Source organism: Sus scrofa, chromosome 1 (assembly GCF_000003025.6).
Source record: "Sus scrofa isolate TJ Tabasco breed Duroc chromosome 1, Sscrofa11.1, whole genome shotgun sequence".
Classification (NCBI taxonomy): domain Eukaryota; kingdom Metazoa; phylum Chordata; class Mammalia; order Artiodactyla; family Suidae; genus Sus; species Sus scrofa.
Genome location: NC_010443.5, coordinates 57,636,980 through 57,659,708, shown reverse-complemented (window position 1 = coordinate 57,659,708; position 22,729 = coordinate 57,636,980). Strand labels below are relative to the sequence as shown.

The window sequence follows — 22,729 nt, the reverse complement described above, 5'->3', positions numbered from 1 at the left end:
AGATACTTCAAGATGAAATCTGAGTGGAAGAGCATCATTGGCCAAAGCCCTCTGTAGGGCAGGAAGTTTAATCTTTCAGCAGGAGGCAGGTCTGATGGGGGAAGGTGCCAACATTATGACTGTGATTCTGTCTATCACATCTACCTTTGATTGACAGGACCAGCTAGGCTGAAGCTTCCCCAGTGGTGAACCAACAGAGTGATTTCCTTGGCCCTAGGATAACTCATAGGGTCTGGAACAGAAGAATTCCAGTAAGCAGGTTACCCAGGGGTGCCATTTTCAGTTTGTGCTGTAATGGAAAAAGGGATCGGGATGCACAGGATACCTGTCAATAACTGATGGTGTTGGGCAGGAGGTGTGACACTCCTGAGTCACTACTGTCACTAGGCTTGCTAGCTCACACTCTCACTTGGAGCTCTGCCTTTACCTTTTGCCTTACCTTCCTCTCCAGCTCCATCCAAACCCTAATCTCGTCTGGTCTAACTTTTGGACATCTATCTTATCCTGTCTTCCTTTCTGCTTTCCTCTGACAGCTGGAGCTGCACACCTGAAGCATGTGGAAATTCTTGGGCCAGGGATTGAACCTGTACTACCAGTGACCTGAGCCACTGCAGTGACGACCCTGGATCCTTAACCCACTGAGCCACTCTTAAATGTAGAGCCTTGAATTACTAATCACTTTGAATTATTAATCACTTCACTGCATCATATACAACATCCAAAGAGATCTTTTAAAATTCCAGTGAAGAAGGTACCAGTTGTGCTTCTTAGCACGACCTGGCTCCCTCATCCCTTCTCTCCCAGCATCCCCACAACATTATTGGAATCTGGTCACAGCAAACCACATAGGCCAAGGAATCTGCCAGTGTTCACCTCGTTCAGATAAGCCCTCCATGGGAAGAATGAGCTCCCATGGCATGGGCCCTGACATCATCAAGAATAGTACACTGGACTTACACCTTCCTACCCAAGGAGTAAGAGTGAGAATGGGGCATGCATGAATCATAACAGTATTACCAGTGTTTAGCATGAGAGTGTTTCTGGATGGGAAGAAGAAATAGTATAAGAACATCTACAGTTCCTGCTGTGGTACAGTGGGGTACAGATCCGGCATTGCCACAGTGGTGGCTTGGATTCAGTTCCTGGCTTGGGAACTTGCATATGCTGCAGATGCAGCAGCAAAAAAAAAATCCATTCCCACATTAATTTATAGATTCAATACAATCATAATTTCAATAACAACACTAAGATAATTTAGAGGGAAAGGACATAAAACATTTCTAAAAGTCATACGGAACACAGAAGATTCTTACAAGACGGGAGTATTCCTGCCAGATAAACATACAACAACAAAAAAGACCCAGGTGAAATAATCCTGAAGATTTTGCCATGAGCATCACAAAGCCCGGGAAGATGAAGTAAGTAAGTACTGATGTTGAAGTGATAGGTTTTTTTGTTTTGGGGTGGGTTTTGTGTGTGTGCTTTTTAGGGCAGCACCCATAGCACATGGAAGTTCCTAGGGTAGGGGTCGAATCAGAGCTACACCTACCCGCCTACACAACAGCCACAGCCATGCTGAATCTGAGCCATGTCTGCAACCTATATCACAGCTCACGGCATCACCAGATCCTTAACCCACTGAATAAGGCCAGGGATCAAACCCACATCCTCAGGGATACTAGTCAGATTTGTTTCCCCTATGCCACAACAGGAACTCCTAAAGTGATAGTTTATAGCTGGAAAGAATTTACACCCCCATCATGCTATAAATTATAGAGGGAATAAATATTTTAAACATTAATGATGAAAAATTTAAAAATCACAAAGCTCTAAAAAACCAAAGCTCTGAAGGAGAGAAAAGTGAAAAGCCTCAAAAGAATGTAAAACACACATGACTGTAGAGATGTAAAGCTATATAAAGAACAGGATCAAATATAGCAAACAGGCCATAGAAAATTAGAATAAAAGTCTGGATCGTCATAAATGCACCAATTCACAAAATAAGTGTAAAAGTGGCAAGGGATATTTAACTTCATAGAAAAGTCAATAAATTGCTAATTACTACACAAGTTTCAAAAAGTGGCCACTGGATTAGCATCATTTACACAGTGCCTGGTAACACTGAGAATAATCATTAGTGTGCCTATGTGTACCAGATCCTGATTACAGCTTTACAGATGAGAAAACAGGCTGCAAGAAATGTGAAGTAGCCAGGAGAATACAACCAGGAAAAGGGAGCTCCAAGGATTCCAAGTGAGGCAATCAAGTAAATGCTCAGTCAACAGGTAATTGAACATTTTTGGCTACATATGTTAGGAAGGATAGGATAGAGACTCGGACCCGGGTGCCCCAAAACAGGCCACCAAACAATGAAGACACATGCAGTATCAGAGTTAGGCTCCGCAGAGCACTTCCCTATTTTTCCCAAGCAACCCAGTCAGAGGATCAAAACAACACATGGTGCAGAGGGGTTGGACAGGAAATTAGTGGGCGTGGGGCAAGAGAATAGGGGTCCCCAAACAGGTCCAGGATGGATATAAAGAAAGACCCAGCTGCAGCCAGGGCCAGTATCTACCCCAGTAAGACTGCCCTCTCTGGGGACACAGATGAAACTTGGTATAAACTGCTACCTGGATTGTGATCAAGATTTCGACATCCGAGGAGTTCCTGTCATGGTGCAACTAGGAACCATGAGGTTGAGGGTTTGGTCCCTGGCCTTGCTCGGTGGGTTAAGGATCTGGCATTGCTGTGGCTCTGGCATAGGCTGGCAGCTGTGGCTCCAATTAGACTCCTAGCCTGGGAACCTCCATATGCCACGTGTGGGGCCCTAAAAAAGACCAAAAAAAAAAAAAAGTGTTTTTTGCTGGGGACAACGGACCAGAGGCCAGGTTAGAGCTGTCACAATGCCGTTTTAGGTTAGAGGGGAAATTCCCTTCCCTTTGACCCAGAACCACTCCCATCCTGGGCTGATCGAGACCACTTGCCTCCATCCCTGCGTGGCAAGACCACTGGGACTATCCCCACACTGATGTAGCACCTCCTGGACAGAACAACCTCCTGTCAGACACCCTGCTTCCATCCTTGTGTGATGAAGCCTGGCACCTCTAGAGCACTTCTCAGCCTGCACCTCCAAATCCATGTGTGTAGGCAAGGACCTAAAGAGAATGCAGAGCAGAGAAACCTGACATATACATATTTTCTCTGCAGAGAGTGCAGAGCAGAGAAACCTGACATATACATATTTTCTCTGCAGAGTAGAGAAACCTGACATATACATATTTTCCCCACAGCTGCACCCAGTGTCACATGCAATTTCCAGGCCAGGGATTAGATTCAAGCCACAGCTGAGACTCCATCACAGCTGCAGCAATGCCAGATCCTTAACCCACTTGTGCTGGGCTGAGGATCAAACCCATGGCACCACAGCAACCAGAGCAGTAGCATTCCTAATCCACTCATTGTGCCACAGAGGGAACTCCCTGTATTTTAAGTAGGAACAATTCCATTTTATTTTTATATTTTTGGAGTTTTTAGGGCTGCATCCCTGACATACAGAGGTTCTCAGGCTAGGAGTTGAATTGGAGCTGCAGCTGCCGGCCTGCACCACAGCCACAGCAACCCCAGATCCGAACCATGTCTTCGGCTTACACCTCACGGCAAGGCCAGATCCTTAACCCACTGAGCAAGGCCAGGGATTGAATTGCAGCCGCATGGATACTAGTATGGTTACCGCTGAACCAAAATGGGAATTCCATAATTCTATTTTTAAAAGTAGGAAGGATTCACTAACCCCACTTGCAGTTAATATAACCTAAGAGTCTATAGAGTGTGCTGAGGGGAGGCTAAAACAAGTACAGGGAAATAAAATCTTAAGGTATAGGGATATTCAGTTCCTTGTTATTTGGGATACAAAAATTCATAAAACTGCAATGGGGCAAGCATTGTTTTTTTGGTCTTTTTGCCTTTTCTAGGGCCACTTCCTGTGGCATATGGAGGTTCCCAGACTAGGGGTCTAATCGGAACTGTAGCCACCGGCCTGAGCCAGGGCCACAGCAACGCGGGATCCGAGCCGCGTCTGCGGCCTACACCACAGCTCACGGCAATGCTGGATCATTAACCCACTGAGCAAGGGCAGGGACCGAACCCGCAACCTCATGGTTCCTAGTCCGATTCGTTAATCACTGCACCACGACCGGAACTCCTGGGGCAAGCATGTAAAGACTTGTTAACTAATTACTATTACTACGACTACAGTGCCCAGAAAAAGGCTCGAAAAAGAACAGGATGAAAACTAGAAAAAAGAAAGAGCAAGACGCTAAATTTAAGAGAAATTGGTATTTTATATTTTACTGTATATATATATATATATATATATATATTTTTTTTTTTTTTTGCTTTTTAGGGCTACACCTGCAGCATATGGAAGTTCCCAGACTAGGGGTCAAATCGGAACTACAACTGCCAGCCTATGCCACAGCCACAGTAACGCGGGATCCAAGCAGGGTCTGCAACCCACATCAGAGTTCACGGCTTAGTATTCTAAATTATATATACTAAATCTTAAAAGGAATACAGTCGTTTCTCCCCTCACTTCCCAAAACCTTAACTTAAACTTCTTAACCACATGCCAGGATCTGTGCTAAATACCTTGCTACTATTTCATTCTCATAACAATCTGAAAAAACTGTTGTTTCACGGATGAGAAAACTTGGCTGATAACTACTTGACTACAAACCCTTGGCCTTCAGAGAGACCGCGGGGCTCTCCAGGCCTAGGCACAAGCTGCAGGCCGTCTCCCAGGAAACCGAGCTCGCCCCGCCCCCTCACTGCCTCACGTCCGCTCCTGCGCGCTGGGGCCCTGGAGAACCAAGCTGACTGGAGGACATGGCCACTTCTCGCTTACCCCCAGCGACGCTAACGCTAAAACAGGTACCAGCTGTTCTCGCCGGCCTCTTAGGGCAGCTTTCCGGTGAGCCGAGCTAAGCTCGATTCTCCACGCTCCCAGAACCCAGTCTACAGAGTGGGCCTCTGGACGACCAGGCGGGTGACCCTAGCGCGCCGCACTCTGATTGGCACGGGCATGGGGGCGGGGCTTCGAGCCGCGCAGCCAACAGGAAGCGCAGGGGGGCGGGGCGACCCTTCAGTCCCTGATTTGGGAGGCAGGTCAGGCTTTGTGTTTCTGTGCCCCGACACCTCAGCTGCCCAGCGGCCACGGTAAAGACTATTCTGCCTGTTCTGAGCTTTGGGAAGGAGCAGATGCGGTTACCAAGGGATTTTTAACTACTTCCTTAATTTAGGAAAATTATTCTTGCAGTGGTTACAGTTTCTAGGAGACTGGTAGCCCTTTTCTGCCCAGTGGGCAGCTTTCGAGGTTAAGGGTTCTTATGTTTGACAAAGGAGCAAGCAAACAGACCAGATAAACTTACTGCTGCTGTTTTCTTAAAGGGGGGGGGTTGTTTTTCTTTGCCCCTTTTAAAACTGAGGACCAAAGCGAAGTCATCCAGTAAGTTTGGTTTGCTAAAGTAAAGCCCTCGGCTGTGGACGGTGCAGCTCTAATTGCCATTTCTACTCTCCTGACCAGTTCATGAGAAGGCAGCAAGTTCTCCTCCTCTACAGAAGGATTTTGCAAGCAATTCGGCAAGTTCCAAATGATTCTGATCGCAGATACCTGAAGGACTGGGCAAGGGAAGAATTCAAAAGAAACAAAAATGCCACCGAAGAGGTGAGACCAAGATGATAGTGAGGGAGGGCCCTGGCCCTTTTGTATTGATTAGTGAGTTTTTTAAAAAAGTCTAGTAGATATCTTGGACTTTATCACTGAGATGGTGTATCTTGATTATTGTTCTTAATACTACTTATTTTTCACTTTCTTAAAAGAAATTTTAACTTTTACAAACTTTGCTGAATCTACACTCCACAGTATCATCACCCGACTTTTCTGGTAAACTAACTGCACACACACAGGAAAAGATAAAAATTAGAGCATGATGATTTGGGAAGTACATCAGGGGTGTATGAAGGAACGGCACACCTGTGAACTGAAGTTTGGCGCTTGCCGTCAGCCTCTACATGGATTAAATTATGCAGCTGCCAACCCATAGTACTCCGCGTGGAGCTCGGTGAAAATCAGGAGTGAAGCACTCTGTGCTCTGGGAAAACTGGAAAACAGGTCTTCAGATAGATATTTTTAGAAGATTTTATGTGCCCAATTCTTGCATCTCCTCATATATAGAAAAACACTAGGAGTTCCTCTCGTTCCTGTCGAATCCGACAAGGAACAATGAGGTTTCAGGTTGGATCCCTGGCCTCACTCAGTGGGTTAAGGATCCAGCACTGCCGTGAGCTGTGGCATCGGTCAAAGATACGGCTTGGATCCTGCATTGCTGTGGCTGTGGTGTAGGCCGTAGGCTACAGCCCCAGTTGGACCCCTAGCCTGGGAACTCCATATGCTGCAGGTGTGGCCCTAAAAAAGCCAAAAAAAAAAAAAAGAAAAAGAAAAACACCAAAATCCTTCATGGTGATGTCTGCTCCTTGTGACTAGTAGTAACCTTCAGGAGATCAGCAACACAGTTTTGTAAACTGTCTGCATGGCTGCATTCACCTCCCCCTCACCTATATCATATCCCTTTCCTCTATGGGCAGTATTTCAGAGCCATATGAAATATCACCGCCTGGCTGTAATTAGGCATAAAGCAAATAATGTCATGGTCATCTTCGAATGCAGTCACCTCCAAGGGTGAGAGCTGGTGAGTCCTGAAGGCTGTGAAAATTCAGGATACTGGTCCGGATAGCAAAGGTGCATATCAAAGGAATGATTTCAGTGAGCCCAGGCCTCTTTTGTTCCTGTAACCTGCCTTTTTGTTGCAAATGGTCCTACATATCCTAGCTCCTCCCTCAACTCCTAGGAGTGGTTTCTTTGGGCTACCTGAGAGGCTGTCTCCCATGCTTAAGTTCTAATTTTGTCCCCAAATAAAACCTAACTCTCAACTTTCGGGTTGTGCATTTTTTAAGTCAACACATCTAATTGGTAGCTTTTGACTCTAATATGCATCAGTTCCAATTCTCAGTATTGGTTCTTGATTTGAACCAGTAAAATGGTAGAGCTGTACCTTGTTTAACCAATTAAAACAGTGACCAGATTTCACTTTCTCCTACAGGATACAATCCGGATGATGATTACTCAAGGCAATATGCAGCTCAAGGAGTTAGAAAAAACACTTGCCTTAGCCAGATCTTAACTACAACATTATTCTGAAAGATTTTGAAAGTTTCCATGTATTTAGTTGAGCTGAAGTTCAACAATGGGCAGCCCCAAACCAAGTGAAACTGTATGTAAAGCCTCTTGGCAGGATCTCAGAACATGGAGAATGGCAGTTCACAGAGAGAGTCAAGAAAAGTACGTCAGAGCAATTGCCTCAGCACTGGAAAACTTACCTGTGTTTTGACAATGTTTTTGGATGGGTCAGCAGTTTTTGTAAGAAGCAAAAATCAGTCTGATAGATGGTCAGCACATAAAAAGATGTTCAGCAGCATTAATCATCAGGGAAATGCAAATAAAAACCACCCAGAGATACTATTCACATCCACTAGAATGGCAGTAATTAAAAAGGGAGAAAATTGGAAATGTTGGTGAAGAACCTGGAACCCTTTTACATTGCTGGTGGGACGATGAAATTGTGCAGCCTCTTTGGAAAACAGACTGAGTTGCCCAAAAGAGTAAATAGCATTATTCATGACAGCCAAAAAGTAGACAGTCCAAGTGCTCATCAGTTGATTTAATGGTTGAGTAAAACCTGGTATACCCATACAATAGAGTATTATTTAGCAAACAAAAAGGAATGAAGTATTGATACATGCTACATCTGGATAAATCTTGAAAACATTATTAAGAGGCCAGTCACAAAAGATCATATATTATGATTCCATTTATGTGAATGTACAACTCTTGAGTATACAAAACCACCGAATTACACATTTTATATGTATGGTATATGAATTGTATCTCAATAAAGCTGTTTTTCCCCCGATTTTTTCTTTTTGAGCTATAGTTGATATATAACATTGTGTAGTAAAGCTGTTTGAGAGAGTTCCCATTGTGGCTCAGCAGTGATGAATCCGACTAGGATCCATGAGAAGGCGGGTTCCATTCCTGGTCTCGCTCGGGGGTTAAGGATCTGGTGTTGCCATGAGCTGTGGTGTGGGTCACAGAGGCAGCTTGGATCTGGCATTGATGCGGCTGTGGTGTAGGCCAGCAGATCTAGCTCCGATTCAACCCCTAGACTGGGAACTTCCATATGCCACACATGTGGCCCTAAAAAGCATAGAAAAAAGAAAAATCTGTGTGAGATTCAGGGCTGGAGACATACTGACCTCAGGAGACACCTGGAGCTTTCCTGGAAAATCCTTCTGCATTACCACTTAGGGTAGTCGAGGCATGTTCTTCAGATGCATCATAAGATACTCAGAAAACTCTCTGAAAAGATCACCAGTAGACATCTAGAACGTCATTGGAAAGAGAGGAGAAAGAGAAGCTTAACACATTGAAGTGCTTACCAAAAAGAAGACATAACTTCTGGATGAAACTAGGCAGTTACCTTAACAACCAGGGGGAAAGGAAAATAAATCATTAAACTCCTCAGTGCCTTAGGTTCTCCAGTTGACAGGAAGAAAAAGAGTCTGATGAATAAGTTGACTTCAGGACACTTTTGAAAGAGACCAAATGTATAACAGTTAATTTGGTGAAAAGTGTAAGCTTGTGGAAGAGGCTGGGGTTGGCAGACAGAACAGATCTAAAAAGGTAATCCAAGATTCTGACCAGCATCTGAAGGATGTAGAAAAACTTTTGCAGGATCAGTGGTATCTAGCATTGGGCCCCGGGCCATTGGAGAGGCATGAACTGATGGTGGCATGTCAATGACCTGCACTCCAGGGCCCACCTTTGCCTCCCACAGCCTCAGCGCCCACAGATAAAATTATTCTGAATACGCTGCCACAGGGGAATGTACTCATTTCAAATGCTTGCATGAGCCAACTTTGAGGTTTTTATATAGATGTACATTAGTCAAGCCATCTGATGAACAGAAGGAAAAGCATTTGTGAACAGTTTCTGAACAGAGAACAACTTCAGAAATATTTATTCTTTGTGAGGCATGACTAACATACATAGTCAAGTTCAGGCTGTTGCTAGTAAATCTAAACTCTTAGAGCTAAAACCCATCCTTTTATGAAGTGTGGCAGTCAGTGACTTCGATGTTCTTCCTAGCAGTGGTGTATGTGGAAGACGTAACAGCCTTTGTGGTTTGTATTTGCAAGAATCAAATACCACAGACTCCTGCAGATACCAATTTGGGGTTTTGTTTTTGATTTTGCCTTTTAAGTGGGTAAAACACTAAAAATTGAATTTTTATCTTCCAAAGGCCAAGGTTTTTCTCATGGACAAGCTTTTCCCTTCATCTTTGTTGATTTTATTTGTTCAATTAACATCTTCAATTATCTCTTCTGAATTATAGGGCAAAGCTGTTGTTTAGCTCACGAGAAAATTTATTTAGCAATTTCTTCTCACATATGGAACCATGGTCATGAACTAATAAGATGCTGGCCAGAATAGAACTGGTGAAACACATTTTAGTCATCAACTTTATCTGTTTTTTTGGATTATGCAAATTCACTTTCTGGGTGTTCCCTGTAAACTATACCAAGTTTTGATTCTAAAGTTTTTTTTCTTTTTAGAGCTGCACCTGCAGCATATTGAGGTTCCCAGGCTAGGGGTTAAATCAAAGCTGCAGCTGCCAGCCACAGCCACAGCCACAGCCACCCCGAATCTGAGCTGCGTCTGCGACCTACACCACAGCTCACAGCAACGCCAAATCCCTAATCCACTGAGGGAGGCCAGGAATTGAACCCACATCCTCATGGATAGTAGTCAGCTTCTTAACGCACTGAGCCATTATGGGAATTCCATGTTCCCAAAGTTTAAGATGTTTAAATGTTTGATTTATATATATGAACTACAACAAATCAATCATCTTATATTGAGTTTTTTTAAAGAGAAGTTTTCTAGCATATGAGAAGTGGCTAAGGCTATTTATTATTTAACATACTGACTGCCCCTGTGTCACTGACCCCTTTTCAGTGTGCCATCAGTTTTAAATTCAAAACAAAGGCATTGCAGATGTGTCTGCAGAGAGAGATGACTTTCTAATGTTTGAGGAAGGCAAAACATATTTCCTGGTATTTGTCTTACTGTAGACACACTCCTCTGCTCAGAAGCTGAGTGTCAGAGATCCATACTAACTTAAATAAATTATGTCATTTATAGAATAAGGAAAATTTGAGGGAAAAAAAAAAGGAAGCAGCTTACACCTACCTTGAAAAAAACTGGGATTATGTAAAATTAAACCTAAATAGGATAAAAAACAAACTGTCATTCTGTGCCAAATGAGGAATTGGCACAGGCTATTTCCTTGAGTCAGACATTTGAGAAATACTTTAAGGATTAAATTTACTACTTTTGTTTACTGAGAAGAGTAAATCACTTTTACCCAGTCTGTTTTGTATTTAAAAAAAAAAAAATTCTTTGCTGGACTGTGTCTTGCTTTTGTGTCATGGATTTAAATCAGTGTGTTCACAGGTAGAGTCATAAAATATTTGACTCACTAGCACAGGAAAAGGATATTTCCCCTTAAAATAACAACTGAAAGTTTTTTGTTTTTGTTTTTGCTTTTTAAGGCTGCACCTGCGGCAAAATGGAAGTTCCCAGGCTAAGGGTCCGATGAGTGCTGCAGCTGCCAGGCTACACTACAGCCATGGCAACTTGGGATCTGAGCCGCGTCTGACCTACACCACATCTCATGGCAACACATGATCCTTAACCCACTGAGTGAAGCCAGGCATCAAACCTGCATCCTCATGGTACCAGTCTGATGTGTTGACCCCAAAGCCACGACGGGAACTCCCTAAAAGTATATACTTAATGTAGTTGTCTTTCATAAAAGATATTCTAAAAGTCATTAGGTTTTTCAAACTGGTTTGTCCTCTAAGTCTTATTTAACTGAAGAAATAGAAGAAATATATTTAGCTTTTAGAAACAATTTGTTAGTCAAAAAAGATGTTATCTTAACCTGCATACAATTTCAAGTAATGTTTTGTTCCCTTCTCCTTTGTTCAGTATTTTCCAAAAGGTGAACAGTTTAAAGAAAACATTTGTCTAAGCATGAACGGAGCAATCTTTTCATGTTACAGCAGGCTTTAAATTTTTTTTTACTTTTTTGTGCCATGCACCTAATTTCTCCCCTTAAAGCAGGTGTATTTGCTCTAAATTACAGAAACATAGTGAAGGCACTTTTTCAGGAGCCATAAAACTTGGTCAACCACACAAATCAAAACAAAGGCTGAAGAAAGTATTCACACTTTCATTTTTTGAATAAGGGATACTACTCATACTATTGAGAACCATTTTTAATGCTTGGAAGAGACAAACGTAAGGTGATAAAAATATTAAATAGAAGACAACATACCTCTCAAGCATCAACATTTGACTGAAAAAAAATATATAAACATGAAAACATCACTTCCTTTATTTGGGGCTCCCAAAATTAAAGGTAGGATTAGAACTAATAACCTATCAGAGATATTTACTATACTCAAGGCAATAAATGCAGTAACAATTTAAAAAACCCACTGTAATATTATACATCTTTTCTGTGGTTTACATCATTTTTCCCCACAGCTATTGAAATTCCAGTCTCATTTTGAAACATGACCTACATGACAAGGCTATAAATTGGTAATGGTTCTGCTTTGCAAAAGCATTATTGTGGCATTTGCTCATTTTAGCAAATAGCACAAAAGGAAAAAATACGAAAAACTACACATGAAGTTAAGATTTTGACAAAGCTAAGGAACAAAAACAGACCAAATACAGTTGCTAAAAAAGCTATTGCACTGGTCTTGAAATGCTGTGATCTCTTTGAGTGAGAGGCTGGCTGCCCATTGCTTGCCTGGTCTGTTGGTTTCCCTCCTGTGAAGAGACAAGATTCACGTAATCCACCAGACTAGGCGCATCTGCCCTTTCATGTTCTCCGCTAGTCTCTTCCTGATGGTGACTGACAGAATTTTCCAGTTCACAATAAGTTGCCTGCTTCTAATGGATACAAGTTACATAATCAAAACACTTCCCACCAAAGCACTCTATGGTCCAGATAAAATTTGTTTTCAGTATTTTCCCACAAGGAACCTCTGGCGGTAACATGTTTTTGTTTTTGCTTTTTAGGGCTGCACCACGGCATATGGAGGTTCCCAGGCTAGGGGTCCAGTTGGAGCTATAGCCGCCGGCCTCCGCCAGAGCCACAGCAACGGTGGGATCTGAGCAGCGTCTGCAACCTATACCACAGGTCACGGCAACGCTGGATTTTTAACACACTGAGCGAGGCCAGGGATCCAACCTGCAACCTCATGGATCCTTATTGGGTTTCTTAACCTAGGGAGCCATGAAGGGAACTCCCAGTAACATCTTTTGTTTGGCTGGGTTTTTTTTTTTTTTTTTTTTTCTCTTTGCAAGTATCTGAGCCAAGTCCTGGCTGCACATGCCACAGCTTAGGGAACTCTTCCTTTCCCTGTGGTCAGAGCCTCGCCTTGGCCCCGAGAAACCTGCGGCTGACACAGCCCAACTCTTCGTGGAGGCAGTGGGCCCTTTGGGAGAAGCGGGGGGCTGGGCGGGCGAGACTCTTAGGTTCCCGGGAGCAGTGACCGAGCCAGCGGCTGACATTTTTTTGTTTGTTTCAGACTGGATGGTGGCTTTTCCATCCGCTGAAAGTCAGCAAGAAAAATAGCGCTCGAGGAAGCAAAAGTGCAGTGCCTACACCTGTTTCAGTTAGGGTCAGATTTTAAAAATGGCCACTCCTCTCCCGGCCTGCCCTCTGCAACCCGCCTGATAACATCTTTTAATAGGTGAAAACAGCTCCTGTTTAGATCATAATTTACTGAACATTTTTGGAATTCAGAATAAGGCAGCTCTCAGTAGACTGATGTATACTGAGGAAGGATTCTAAAGAAGTTGGTGATGCCTTTTTGGGGATAGTTTTAGAAAACTCAAGGTACCAGAGCTCCCGTCTTGGCGCAGCTGAAACAAATCCCACTGGGAACCATGAGGTTGCAGCTTCGATCCCTGGCCTCGCTCAGTGGGTTCAGGATCCGGGGTTGCCGTGAGCTGTGGTGTAGGTGGCACATGCGGCTCAGATCTGGCATTGCTGTGGTTGTGGTGTAGGCCAGTAGGCTACAGCTCTGATTTGACCCCTAGCCTGGGAACCTCCATATGCCAAGGATGCAGCCCTAAAAAGACAAAAAGGTAAAAAAAAAAAAAAAAAAAAAGAAAACTCAAGGTACCATCTAGCTCTACAAGCCTGCGATTTTGCATTAGGAACAAACAGGGAAACAAAGAGAGCAAAGCACCCTACAGTTAGCAATCCAACCAGAGCTTCTGGGAAAGAGCCTTGTCCTCATATGGTAGTGGGAGAACAGGCCGAGCTTACACACCTGAAGTTAAACTTGAGACAACATCAAATTAATTCCCTATCCTGGTTGTGCAGTGACTGCGTACATCTACATTTATTAGGAACACCTAGATCCATAGATTGTCACTACTGAAAAGAACCAGAAACAACTGTCAGCCTATAGGCATAAAACACAGCGACTAAATGCATACTTTTTCTGGATGTTCCCATGAAAAGAAGTCATATTTTCTCTTTGGCTCAATGAGCAACACTTTATTCAAAATTATAGACAACAGTTACTTGGTTCCTGTGTTTAGAGAAATAGAACTGAGGTTTCTATACATACATGGAATTTTGAGATGAATATAATGCCACATTCCAAGGAACAAGAAACCTAGAAGATAATTAAATTCTAAAGTTTCAACATACACAAGCTACTTTTGCAATTTTGTATACTCCATAGAGTAGAGTAAAATCCACAGGCCTCCATGAAACTGGGGAATCTAAATCAACGATTGAATTATTTAGCTGACATAGTCCCTGCAAAGCAGTAGAAAGCTTCTGAGGTTCTTCAATGGCAGAATTCAATTCAAAATGAAATACTTTAAAAAAACAGCCATATTTCTTTATAAAATATAAGCCAAGTTCAAATTTAGAAAGGAACTATAAGATAATTGGCTATAAATTAGGTTACAGAAATTCAAGTAATTGATACGGGAATGTTTTTCCATTAATCCACTTTATTAAAGTCACTATGATTTTTTTTTTTTCTTTTCTTTTCTTAGGGCTGCCCTAGCGGCATATGGAAGTTCCCAGGCTAGGGGTCTAATCGGAGCTACAGCTGCTGGCCTACACCACAGCTCACAGCAACACTGGATTCTTAACCCACTGAGTGAGGCTAGGGATCAAACCCACATCCTCATGGACACTAGTCGGGTTTGTTATCACTAAGCCATAATGGTAACTCCCAAAATCACCATGATTAATTGTAGTATTTCTGTCTTTTGGCTAAAAAAATACAGAAACCATGATCAAATGACTTGAACCTTTTTAATTTGAGGTGGGGTTTTGTTTTTTGTTTTTGGTTTTCTGGGTTTTTTCCCCACTTTTTAGGGTGGCAAGTTCCAAGGCTAGGGGTTGAATTGGAGCTACAGCTGCTGGCCTACGCCACAGCCACAGAATACCAGATCTGAGCCACATCTGTGACCTACACTACAGCTCACAGCAACGTCAGATCCTTAACCCACTGTGCCAGGCCAGGGATCGAACCTGTGCTCTCATGGATACTAGTCAGGTTTGTCACCACTGAGCTACGATGGGAACTCCTTGAGTTCATTATTAACAACAATTCCCAGTGCTCTTAGCCAATTAACTCATTATTTAAATACACTCTTGACTTTTCAAAATATTTTAAGATATACTAGATCTTGTGACATGATGAAAATTCTTCTCCTCAAAATTTGTTTGGTATGTTTTTCCCTGGTCAAACTGCCAGCATTTTGAGAACTCTGAACTTGAGGGAGGGAGCTGAGCGTGTCTGTTAGGACTCTTACAGAAAGACACTCTGTCCAGGCGCAGTGGGTGTGTATATATGAATGACTGCTTGAGTCAAGTTCACAGGGGATTAATATTTTTTCTTGCTTTTCAATTACATTTTTCACATCCTCAATACTAGGATTTAGGCTTACACATCCTTCAGTTTCTTCGTATGGCTTGCTAATCTGAGCTTTTGAACTTCAGATGAACTTGGGCTGCGGTTTCAAGTAGTGAAATCTGACACTAGGCGAGCATCCCCTGGTTTCAGTCTAATTGTTGAAGTCTTCATAACTTCAGGGCAGAGGAAGCATGTGTCTGGCATGTTTTAGAAATGAGTGACTCTTTCAAAGGCAAGTCTGCTCTGTGCAGTAATCAACACCTTGGGCAGAGCTCTTCTGCAGCTGCAGGACCGGAAACCCTCAAGAACCTTTTCTGTGCCACATCCCAGGCCCTAGTTTTCCTTCTGTACCTTAGTCCTTAGTTTAGCAAGTTCCTCCTCTAAACTCTTAATGTGTTCCTCCAGTGTGGCCTTGTCTTGCTGGGCTTTCTGACTGGCTTGGCTTCGTGCTTCCTCGATCTTCCTCTCATACCACTTTTCCATCTGGGTAGAAACAGCCTCAAAGAAATACTGGGTGAGCTCTAGCGCTTGGGAGGTGTCTCGAATGTGAGGGGCAGTCTGCTCGCCGCCTGCTGCTGGCGGTGGCTGCCCACAGGCAGCGCTGGGTGCTGGCTGCTGGCCTCGGTGCCTCATCTGCCCACTTTTCCCAGACTTCTTGGTTTGAGTGCCTCTGTCTACACAGGGCCCAGCCTGCGAATCACATTTGGCTGCTTCTTTCAAGGGTAGCGAGGCTGTCTGCACCTTGACGTTCCTCAGCCGGGAGCCAGTGTGGTCTGAGGAAGACAGCTCCTGCTGGGGTCTGTGGGTAGCTGTGGAGCTGGGGGCCTTTTCCTTGGGCCTAACCACCTGCGGGGAGCTGTCAGACGCCACTGCTGCAACTGCAGTCACCACTGACTGATCCACACCTGGTTTGGAAAGGAAAACAAACGTCACCAAGATTACTCTACCCAGCAAGGCTCTCATTCAGATTTGAAGGAGAAATCAAAACCTTCACAGATAAGCAAAAGCTGAGAGAATTCAGCAACACTAAACCAGCCTTACAACAAATTCTAAAGAACATCTCTAGGCAGAAAAGAACAAGAGAAGAAGGAAAGAAAAAAGAGCAACAAAAACAAATCCAAAGCAGTTAATAAAGTGGCAATTAGAACATACATATCAATAATTACCTTAAATGTTAATGGACTAAATGCCCCAACCAAAAGACAGAGACTGGCTGAATGGATACAAAAACAAGACCCATATATATGCTGTCTTCAAGAGACCCACTTCACTTCTAGGGTCACATACAAATTGAAAGTGAGAGGATGGAAGAAAATATTTCACACAAACGGGGATCAAAAGAAAGCTGGAGTAGCAATACTCATATCAGACAAAATAGACTTTGAAGAATATTTTAAGGGACAAAGAAGGACATTACATAATGATCAAAGGATCAATCCAAGAAGAAGATATAACAATTTTAAATATCTACACGCCCAACATAGGTTCACCACAATATATAAGGCAACTGCTAACAAACTTAAAAGGACAAATTGGCAATAACACAACCATAGTCAGGGACTTTAAGACCCCACTTACAGCAATGGACAGATCAACCAGACAGAAAATCAATAAGGAAACACAGGCCCTGAATGATGCATTAAACCAGACGGACTTAGATATTTATAGGACATTCCATCCAAAAGCAACAAAATACACATTCTTCTCAAGTGCACATGGAACATTCTCTAAAATTGATCACATCCTGGGCTACAAGTCCAACCTTGGTAACTTTAAGAAAATTGAAATCATATCAAGCATCTTTTCCAACCACAACACTATACAACTAGAAGTCAACAAGAAAAAAACTGAAAAAAACACAAACATGTGGAGGCTAAACAACATGCTACTAAACAACCAATGGATCACTGAAGAAATCAAAGAGGAAATTAAAAAATACCTAGCAGCAAATGACAATGAAGATACGACACTCCAAAACCTATGGGATGCAGCAAAAGCCGCTCTAAGAGGAAAGTTTATAGCAATACAAGCCCCCCCTCAGGAAACAAGAAAAAGCTCAAATAAACAAGCTAACTTTACATCTAAAGCAGCTCGAGAGAGAAGAACAGACAAGACCTAAAATTAGCAGAAGGAAAGAAATCATAAAGATCAGAGCAGAAATCAATGAAATAGAAACAAAGAAATCCATAGAAAAGATCAATGAAACGAAAATCTGGTTCTTTGAAAAGATCAACTACATTGATCAACCCCTGGCCAGACTTATCAAGCAAAAAAGAGAGAGGACTCAAATCAATACAATTAGAAATGAAAAAGAAGTAACAACAGACATCACAGAAATACAAAGGATCATAAGAGACTACTATATGCAACTATATACTAATAAAACAGAAAACCAAGAAGGAATGGACAAATTCTTAGAAAAGTACAATCTTCCAAGACTAAACCAAGATGACACAGAAAAGATGAATGGACTCATCACAAGAACTGAAATTGAAACTGTGATTTAAAAACTTCCAACAAACAAAAGTCCAGGACCAGATGGCTTCACAGGTGAATTCTATCAAACATTTAGAGAAGAGCTAACACCTCTCCTTTGGAAACTATTGCAAAAAATTGCAGAGGAAGGGATACTCCCAAACTCATTCTATGAGGTCACCATCACCCTGATACCAAAACCAGACAGAGATACCACAAAAAAAAGAAAACTACAGGCCAATTTCACTGATGAACATTGATGCAAATATCCTCAACAAAATACTAGCAAATCACATTCAACAATACATTAAAAGGATTGTCCATCATGATCAAGTGGGATTTATCCCAGGGAAGCAAGGGTTCTTTGATATCCGCAAATCCATCAGTGTGATACACCACATTAACAAACTGAAGAAAAAAACCATATGATCCTCTCAATAGATGTGGAAAAAGCCTTTGACAAAATCCAACACCCATTTCTAATAAAAACTCTTCAGAAAGTGGGCATAATGGGAACCTACCTCAACATGACAAAGGCCATATATGACAAACCCATTCTCAATGGTGAAAAGCTGAAAGAATGCCCACTGAGATCAGGAACAAGACAAGGATGTCTGCTCTCGCCACTGCTCTTCAACATAGTTCTGGAAGTCCTAGCCACGGCAATCAGAGAAGTAAAAGAAATTAAAAGGAATCCAAATTGGAAAGGAAGAAGTAAAACTATTACTACTTGCAGATGACTTGATACTATACCTAGAGAATCCTAAAGACTATACCAGAAAACTGTTAGAGCTCATCCACGAATTCGGCAAAGTTGCAGGATACAAAATCAATACACAGAAATTGATGGCATTTCTATACATTAACAATGAAAGATCAGAAAGAGAAATTAGGGAAGCAATCCTGTTTACCATCGAATCCAAAAGAATAAAATACCTAGGAATAAACCTACCCAAAGAGACAAAGGACCTGTACTCTGAAAACTATAAGACACTGATGAATGAAATCAAAGATGACACAAATAGATGGAAAGATATACCATGCTCGTGGATTGGAAGAGTTAATATTATCAAAATGACTATACTACCTAAGGCAATATACAGATTCAATGCAATCCCTATCAAATTACAAAGGACATTTTTCACAGAACTCAGAATAGCCAGAATAGCCAAAGGCATCCTGAAAAAGAAAAATGGAGCTGGAGGAATCAGGCTCCCAGACTTCAGACTATACTACAAAGCAACAATCATCAAAACCGTATGGTACTGGCACAAAGAGAAATAGAGATCAGTGGAACAGGATAGAAAGCCCAGAATTAAACCCATGCACCTACAGCCATCTATGACAAAGGAGGCAAGAATATACAATGGAGAAAGGACAGCTTGTTCAATAAGTAGTGCTGGGAAAACTGGACAGCCACATGGAAAAGAATGCAATTAGAACACTCCCTAACACCATACACAAAAATAAACTCCAAATGGATTAAAGACCTAGATATAAGACCAGATACTGTAAAACTCTTAGAGGAAAACACAGGCCAAACACTCTCTGACATAAACGACAGCAGCATCTTCTCAGATCCACCGCTTAGAGTAAGGACAACAAAAACAAAAATAAACAAATGGGACCTAATCTAACTGAAAAGTTTCTGCACAGCAAAGGAAACCTTAAACAAAATGAAAAGACAACCCACAGAATGGGAGAAAATATTTGCAAGTGAATCAACTGACAAGGGATTAATCTCCAAAATATATAAACACCTTCTGCAGCTCAATACCAAAAAAACAAACCCCATCAAAAAATGGGGAGAAGATCTAAACAGACAGTTCTCCAGAGAAGACATACAGACAGCCAAAAAACACATGAAAAGATGTTCAGCATCACTCAGTATTAGAGAAATGCACATCAAAACCACTATGAGGTACCACCTGACACCAGCCAGAATGGCCATCATCCAAAAGTCTACAAACAATAAGTGCTGGAGAGGGTGTGGAGAAAAAGGAACCCTAGTACACTGTTGGTGGGATTGTAAATTGGTGCAACCATTGTGGAAAGCAGTATGAAGATGCCTCAGAAAACTAAACATAGAACTACCATTTGATCCAGCAATCCCACTCCTGGGCATCTATCCAGAGAAAACCACGACACGCAAAGACACGTGTACTCTGAAGTTCATTGCAGCACTATTTACAATAGCCAAGACATGGAAACAACCTAAATGTCCACCGACAGAGGAGTGGATCAAGAAGATGTGGTATGTATACATAGTGGAGTATTACTCCACGTGGGCGGGCGTTTCCAAGTCCTGGGAATCCTGTAAACAGGCAGCCTTCTCAGTCATCCCCCACCACGTGCAACATCTCCTCTCCTGCCTCAGCTTCTCCCCTGATTAGCGTTTTGGCTGGTCAGAGCTTTCAGGGTTACGGTGTTAGCCACCTGGTGGCATCTAAACCAAAACCATCGCTGGCCTTTCCTTGAGCCTGTCTCAGTCTACACTATGGGCTCTGGGTACCACTGCCCGATGGCTAAAGGTGACACAACTCACCACATGTCCTAATACAGAATTGGACACTTATTGATGAGACTAAATACCCCCATCCTCTAACTTCCGGGTCATTTCCACACCACAGTCCTGATTACCTGGTTCTTACTTCTATTTGGGTTTTTTGGGTTTTTTTTCTTTTTGCTATCTCTTTGGGCCGCTCCCGCGGCATATGGAGGTTCCCAGGCTAGGGGTTGAATCGGAGCTGTAGCCACCGGCCTATGCCAGAGCCACAGCAACGCGGGATCCGAGCCACGTCTGCGACCTACACCACAGCTCACGGCAACGCCGGATCGTTAACCCACTGAGCAAGGGCAGGGACCGAACCCGCAACCTCATGGTTCCTAGTTGGATTCGTTAACCACTGTGCCACGACGGGAACTCCCTAACTTCTATTTGGAGAGGTGGTCCTATTCTCTATACCCAGAGTTTTATGACAAGTTACTAATTCTAGCATGAAAAACTTACCCATTATTTTCCCCACTATTACAGGCATAAAGAAGATAAAACCACAGATACAGAGATGGCCTATGGTAACATGAAACACTTGACATATCAAAACCCCCCATGGAGGTGTAATTACTAAGGCTGTGAATGTCCTCAAATGATCATCATTGAGTATAACCACTATAGCTAATGTAACGATGCCCTGATCGAAGTAGCTCTTATCTAGCACCTGTGGCAGCTTCGATGTAAGTACGGACTGCTGTTTAATGAGGCTGCACAGAGTTGGCGCAAAGATAGAAGGCTGATCAAGGAGGAAAAAGGGAAGTTCCCATTGTGGCACAGCGGAAATGAACCGTGCGGTTGCAGGTTCGATCTCTGACCTCGCTCAGTAGGTTAAGGATCCGGCATTGACGTGAACTCTGGTGTAGGTCACAGACACATCTTGGATCTGGCGTTGCTGTGGCTCTGGGGTAGGTGGGCAGCAACAGCTCCAATTCGACCCCTAGCCTGGGAACCACCATATGTCGTGGGTGCAGCCTTAAAAAGCAAAAGGAAAAAAAAAAGAAAAGGGGGAGGAGAAAGGGGAGTTTCTATCGTGGCTCAGTGGTTGACAAACCCATCTAGTATCCATGAGGACTCGGGTTTGATCCTGGGCCTCGCTCAGTGGGTTAAGGATCCGGTGTTGCCATGACCTGTGGTGTAGGCTGCAGACGCAGCTCAGATCCTGAATTGCTGTGGCTGTGGTGTAGGCCAGCGGCTACAGCTCTGATTTGACCCCTAGCCCAGGAACCTCCATGTGCTGTAGGTACATGCAGGTACGGCCCTAAAAAGACAAAAGACCAAAAAAAAAAAAGGAGGAGGAGAAAGGGGAAGAAGGGGGCAAGGGTGGGTGCCCTGCTGAGAAGACACATCCCTTTCTCAGCCTCATCTTTGGGGTTCATCCTGACACCATAAACATTGTACTGCCACCACTGATCAACACTTCTTTTATTCCTTCATTCAAATATTTATGAACACTTAAATAGGAGTGCTTTATTACTATATAGGAACTGTGTACACAGTAGTGATCAAAGTATGGTCCCTACCCCTACAGAGCTCACACTACAATCCAAAGTTTTCCGCAGCCCCATTGCACAGACTGCCTTCAGATGCAAAAGAGAACATGACCTGGAGTTTTCATCCCCTTTGGATGGAAGGGCTGTCTCCATATGTCCGTTACCTGTGGAGGACTCGCAAGTGGATGGTGTGGATTTAGTCCTGGAGGCCCTAGAATCTCCAGAAAGCTTCAACTCCAGATTCTGAATCTTTAACATGCACCAGGTTTTTAATTCATCCACCAAGGACATCTAAAAAAAAAAAAAAAGCAAAACCCCCACAAGTTAGTATACAAATAATCAAGAGAACTGGATACATGGCTTATGAATTAAAGCATCAAGAATGGACTTTTCCATGGCGGAGGATAATGTGAGAAAAAGAATGTAAATGTGTGTGTGTGTGTGTGTGTGTGTGTGACTGGCTCACTTTGCTGTACAGTAGAAAACTGACAGAACACTACAAACCAATTATAATGGAAAAAATAAAAATCATTAAAAAAAAGAATGGACTTCTCAATTATGATAGGATATTATCTTGACATGCCCCAAAGCTGTGGACTGCCCATCTTCCACAGGGCACATGGCCTTCTGAAGCCAGGAGCCACCTACTGCCCAAGCTGACAGCTAGCTATGATCTTCATTAAGTGATGCAGAAACACCCAAAGCTTCCCAAGGCTTCCACACTAAGCATGTCTGGCTGCTAGAAGCATGAACTCTCACACTCGCAAATATACATTTCATGTCTGCTGTCCTGGGTCGACCACAAACTCCCTGAGGGCTAGAACCAAATCTTGTGCAACAACGGAGTCACAGCCCAACAGGAGCACAATACACAGCACTGATCTCAGGCAAAGCCCAGCCTTTCCCTAGCACCTTCGATAAACTGCTTGGCCTCCACCCACCCCCAGCATATTCGGCCACGAGTGTGACCCGAACTCCAGCTTCTTTTCTACCGACTTTATTTCAGATTCTAAAATGGTACATTCGGTCATGCAAATGCTTTTAGGGGGCCTCAGCCTGGGAGTTT

General features: G+C 42.9%; 2 protein-coding genes across 8 annotated transcripts in view; one reads left to right on the top strand and one right to left on the bottom strand.

The window, feature by feature from the left end:
• LYRM2 (LYR motif containing 2) lies at nt 4,814-8,027 on the top strand. The gene is made up of 3 exons (XM_003121299.4): nt 4,814-4,929; nt 5,582-5,722; nt 7,158-8,027. The coding sequence occupies exons 1-3, from the start codon at nt 4,885-4,887 to the stop codon at nt 7,236-7,238; spliced, it is 267 nt and encodes an 88-aa protein (XP_003121347.1). The 5' UTR covers nt 4,814-4,884; the 3' UTR covers nt 7,239-8,027.
• Nucleotides 11,447-22,729, bottom strand: part of ANKRD6 (ankyrin repeat domain 6) — a 210,316-nt gene continuing 199,033 nt past the window's right edge. For all 7 annotated transcript variants that reach the window (XM_021089984.1, XM_021089998.1, XM_021089991.1 and 4 more), the window contains 2 exons: nt 21,828-21,954; nt 11,447-16,049 (listed from right to left, as the gene is read on the bottom strand). In XM_021089984.1, the coding sequence (XP_020945643.1) occupies nt 15,478-16,049; nt 21,828-21,954 (699 nt within the window). In that variant the 3' untranslated portion in view covers nt 11,447-15,477. The remainder of the gene's footprint in view (nt 16,050-21,827; nt 21,955-22,729) is intronic.

What these genes read in the sequence shown, in the direction of transcription:
- LYRM2 (XM_003121299.4), top strand. Translation starts at nt 4,885, where the DNA reads ATGGCCACTTCTCGCTTACCCCCAGCGACGCTAACGCTAAAACAG. An exon ending in CGACGCTAACGCTAAAACAG is followed by an intron (nt 4,930 to 5,581) that starts GTACCAGCTGTT and finishes TCTCCTGACCAG; the next exon opens with TTCATGAGAAGGCAGCAAGT. An exon ending in ACAAAAATGCCACCGAAGAG is followed by an intron (nt 5,723 to 7,157) that starts GTGAGACCAAGA and finishes TTTCTCCTACAG; the next exon opens with GATACAATCCGGATGATGAT.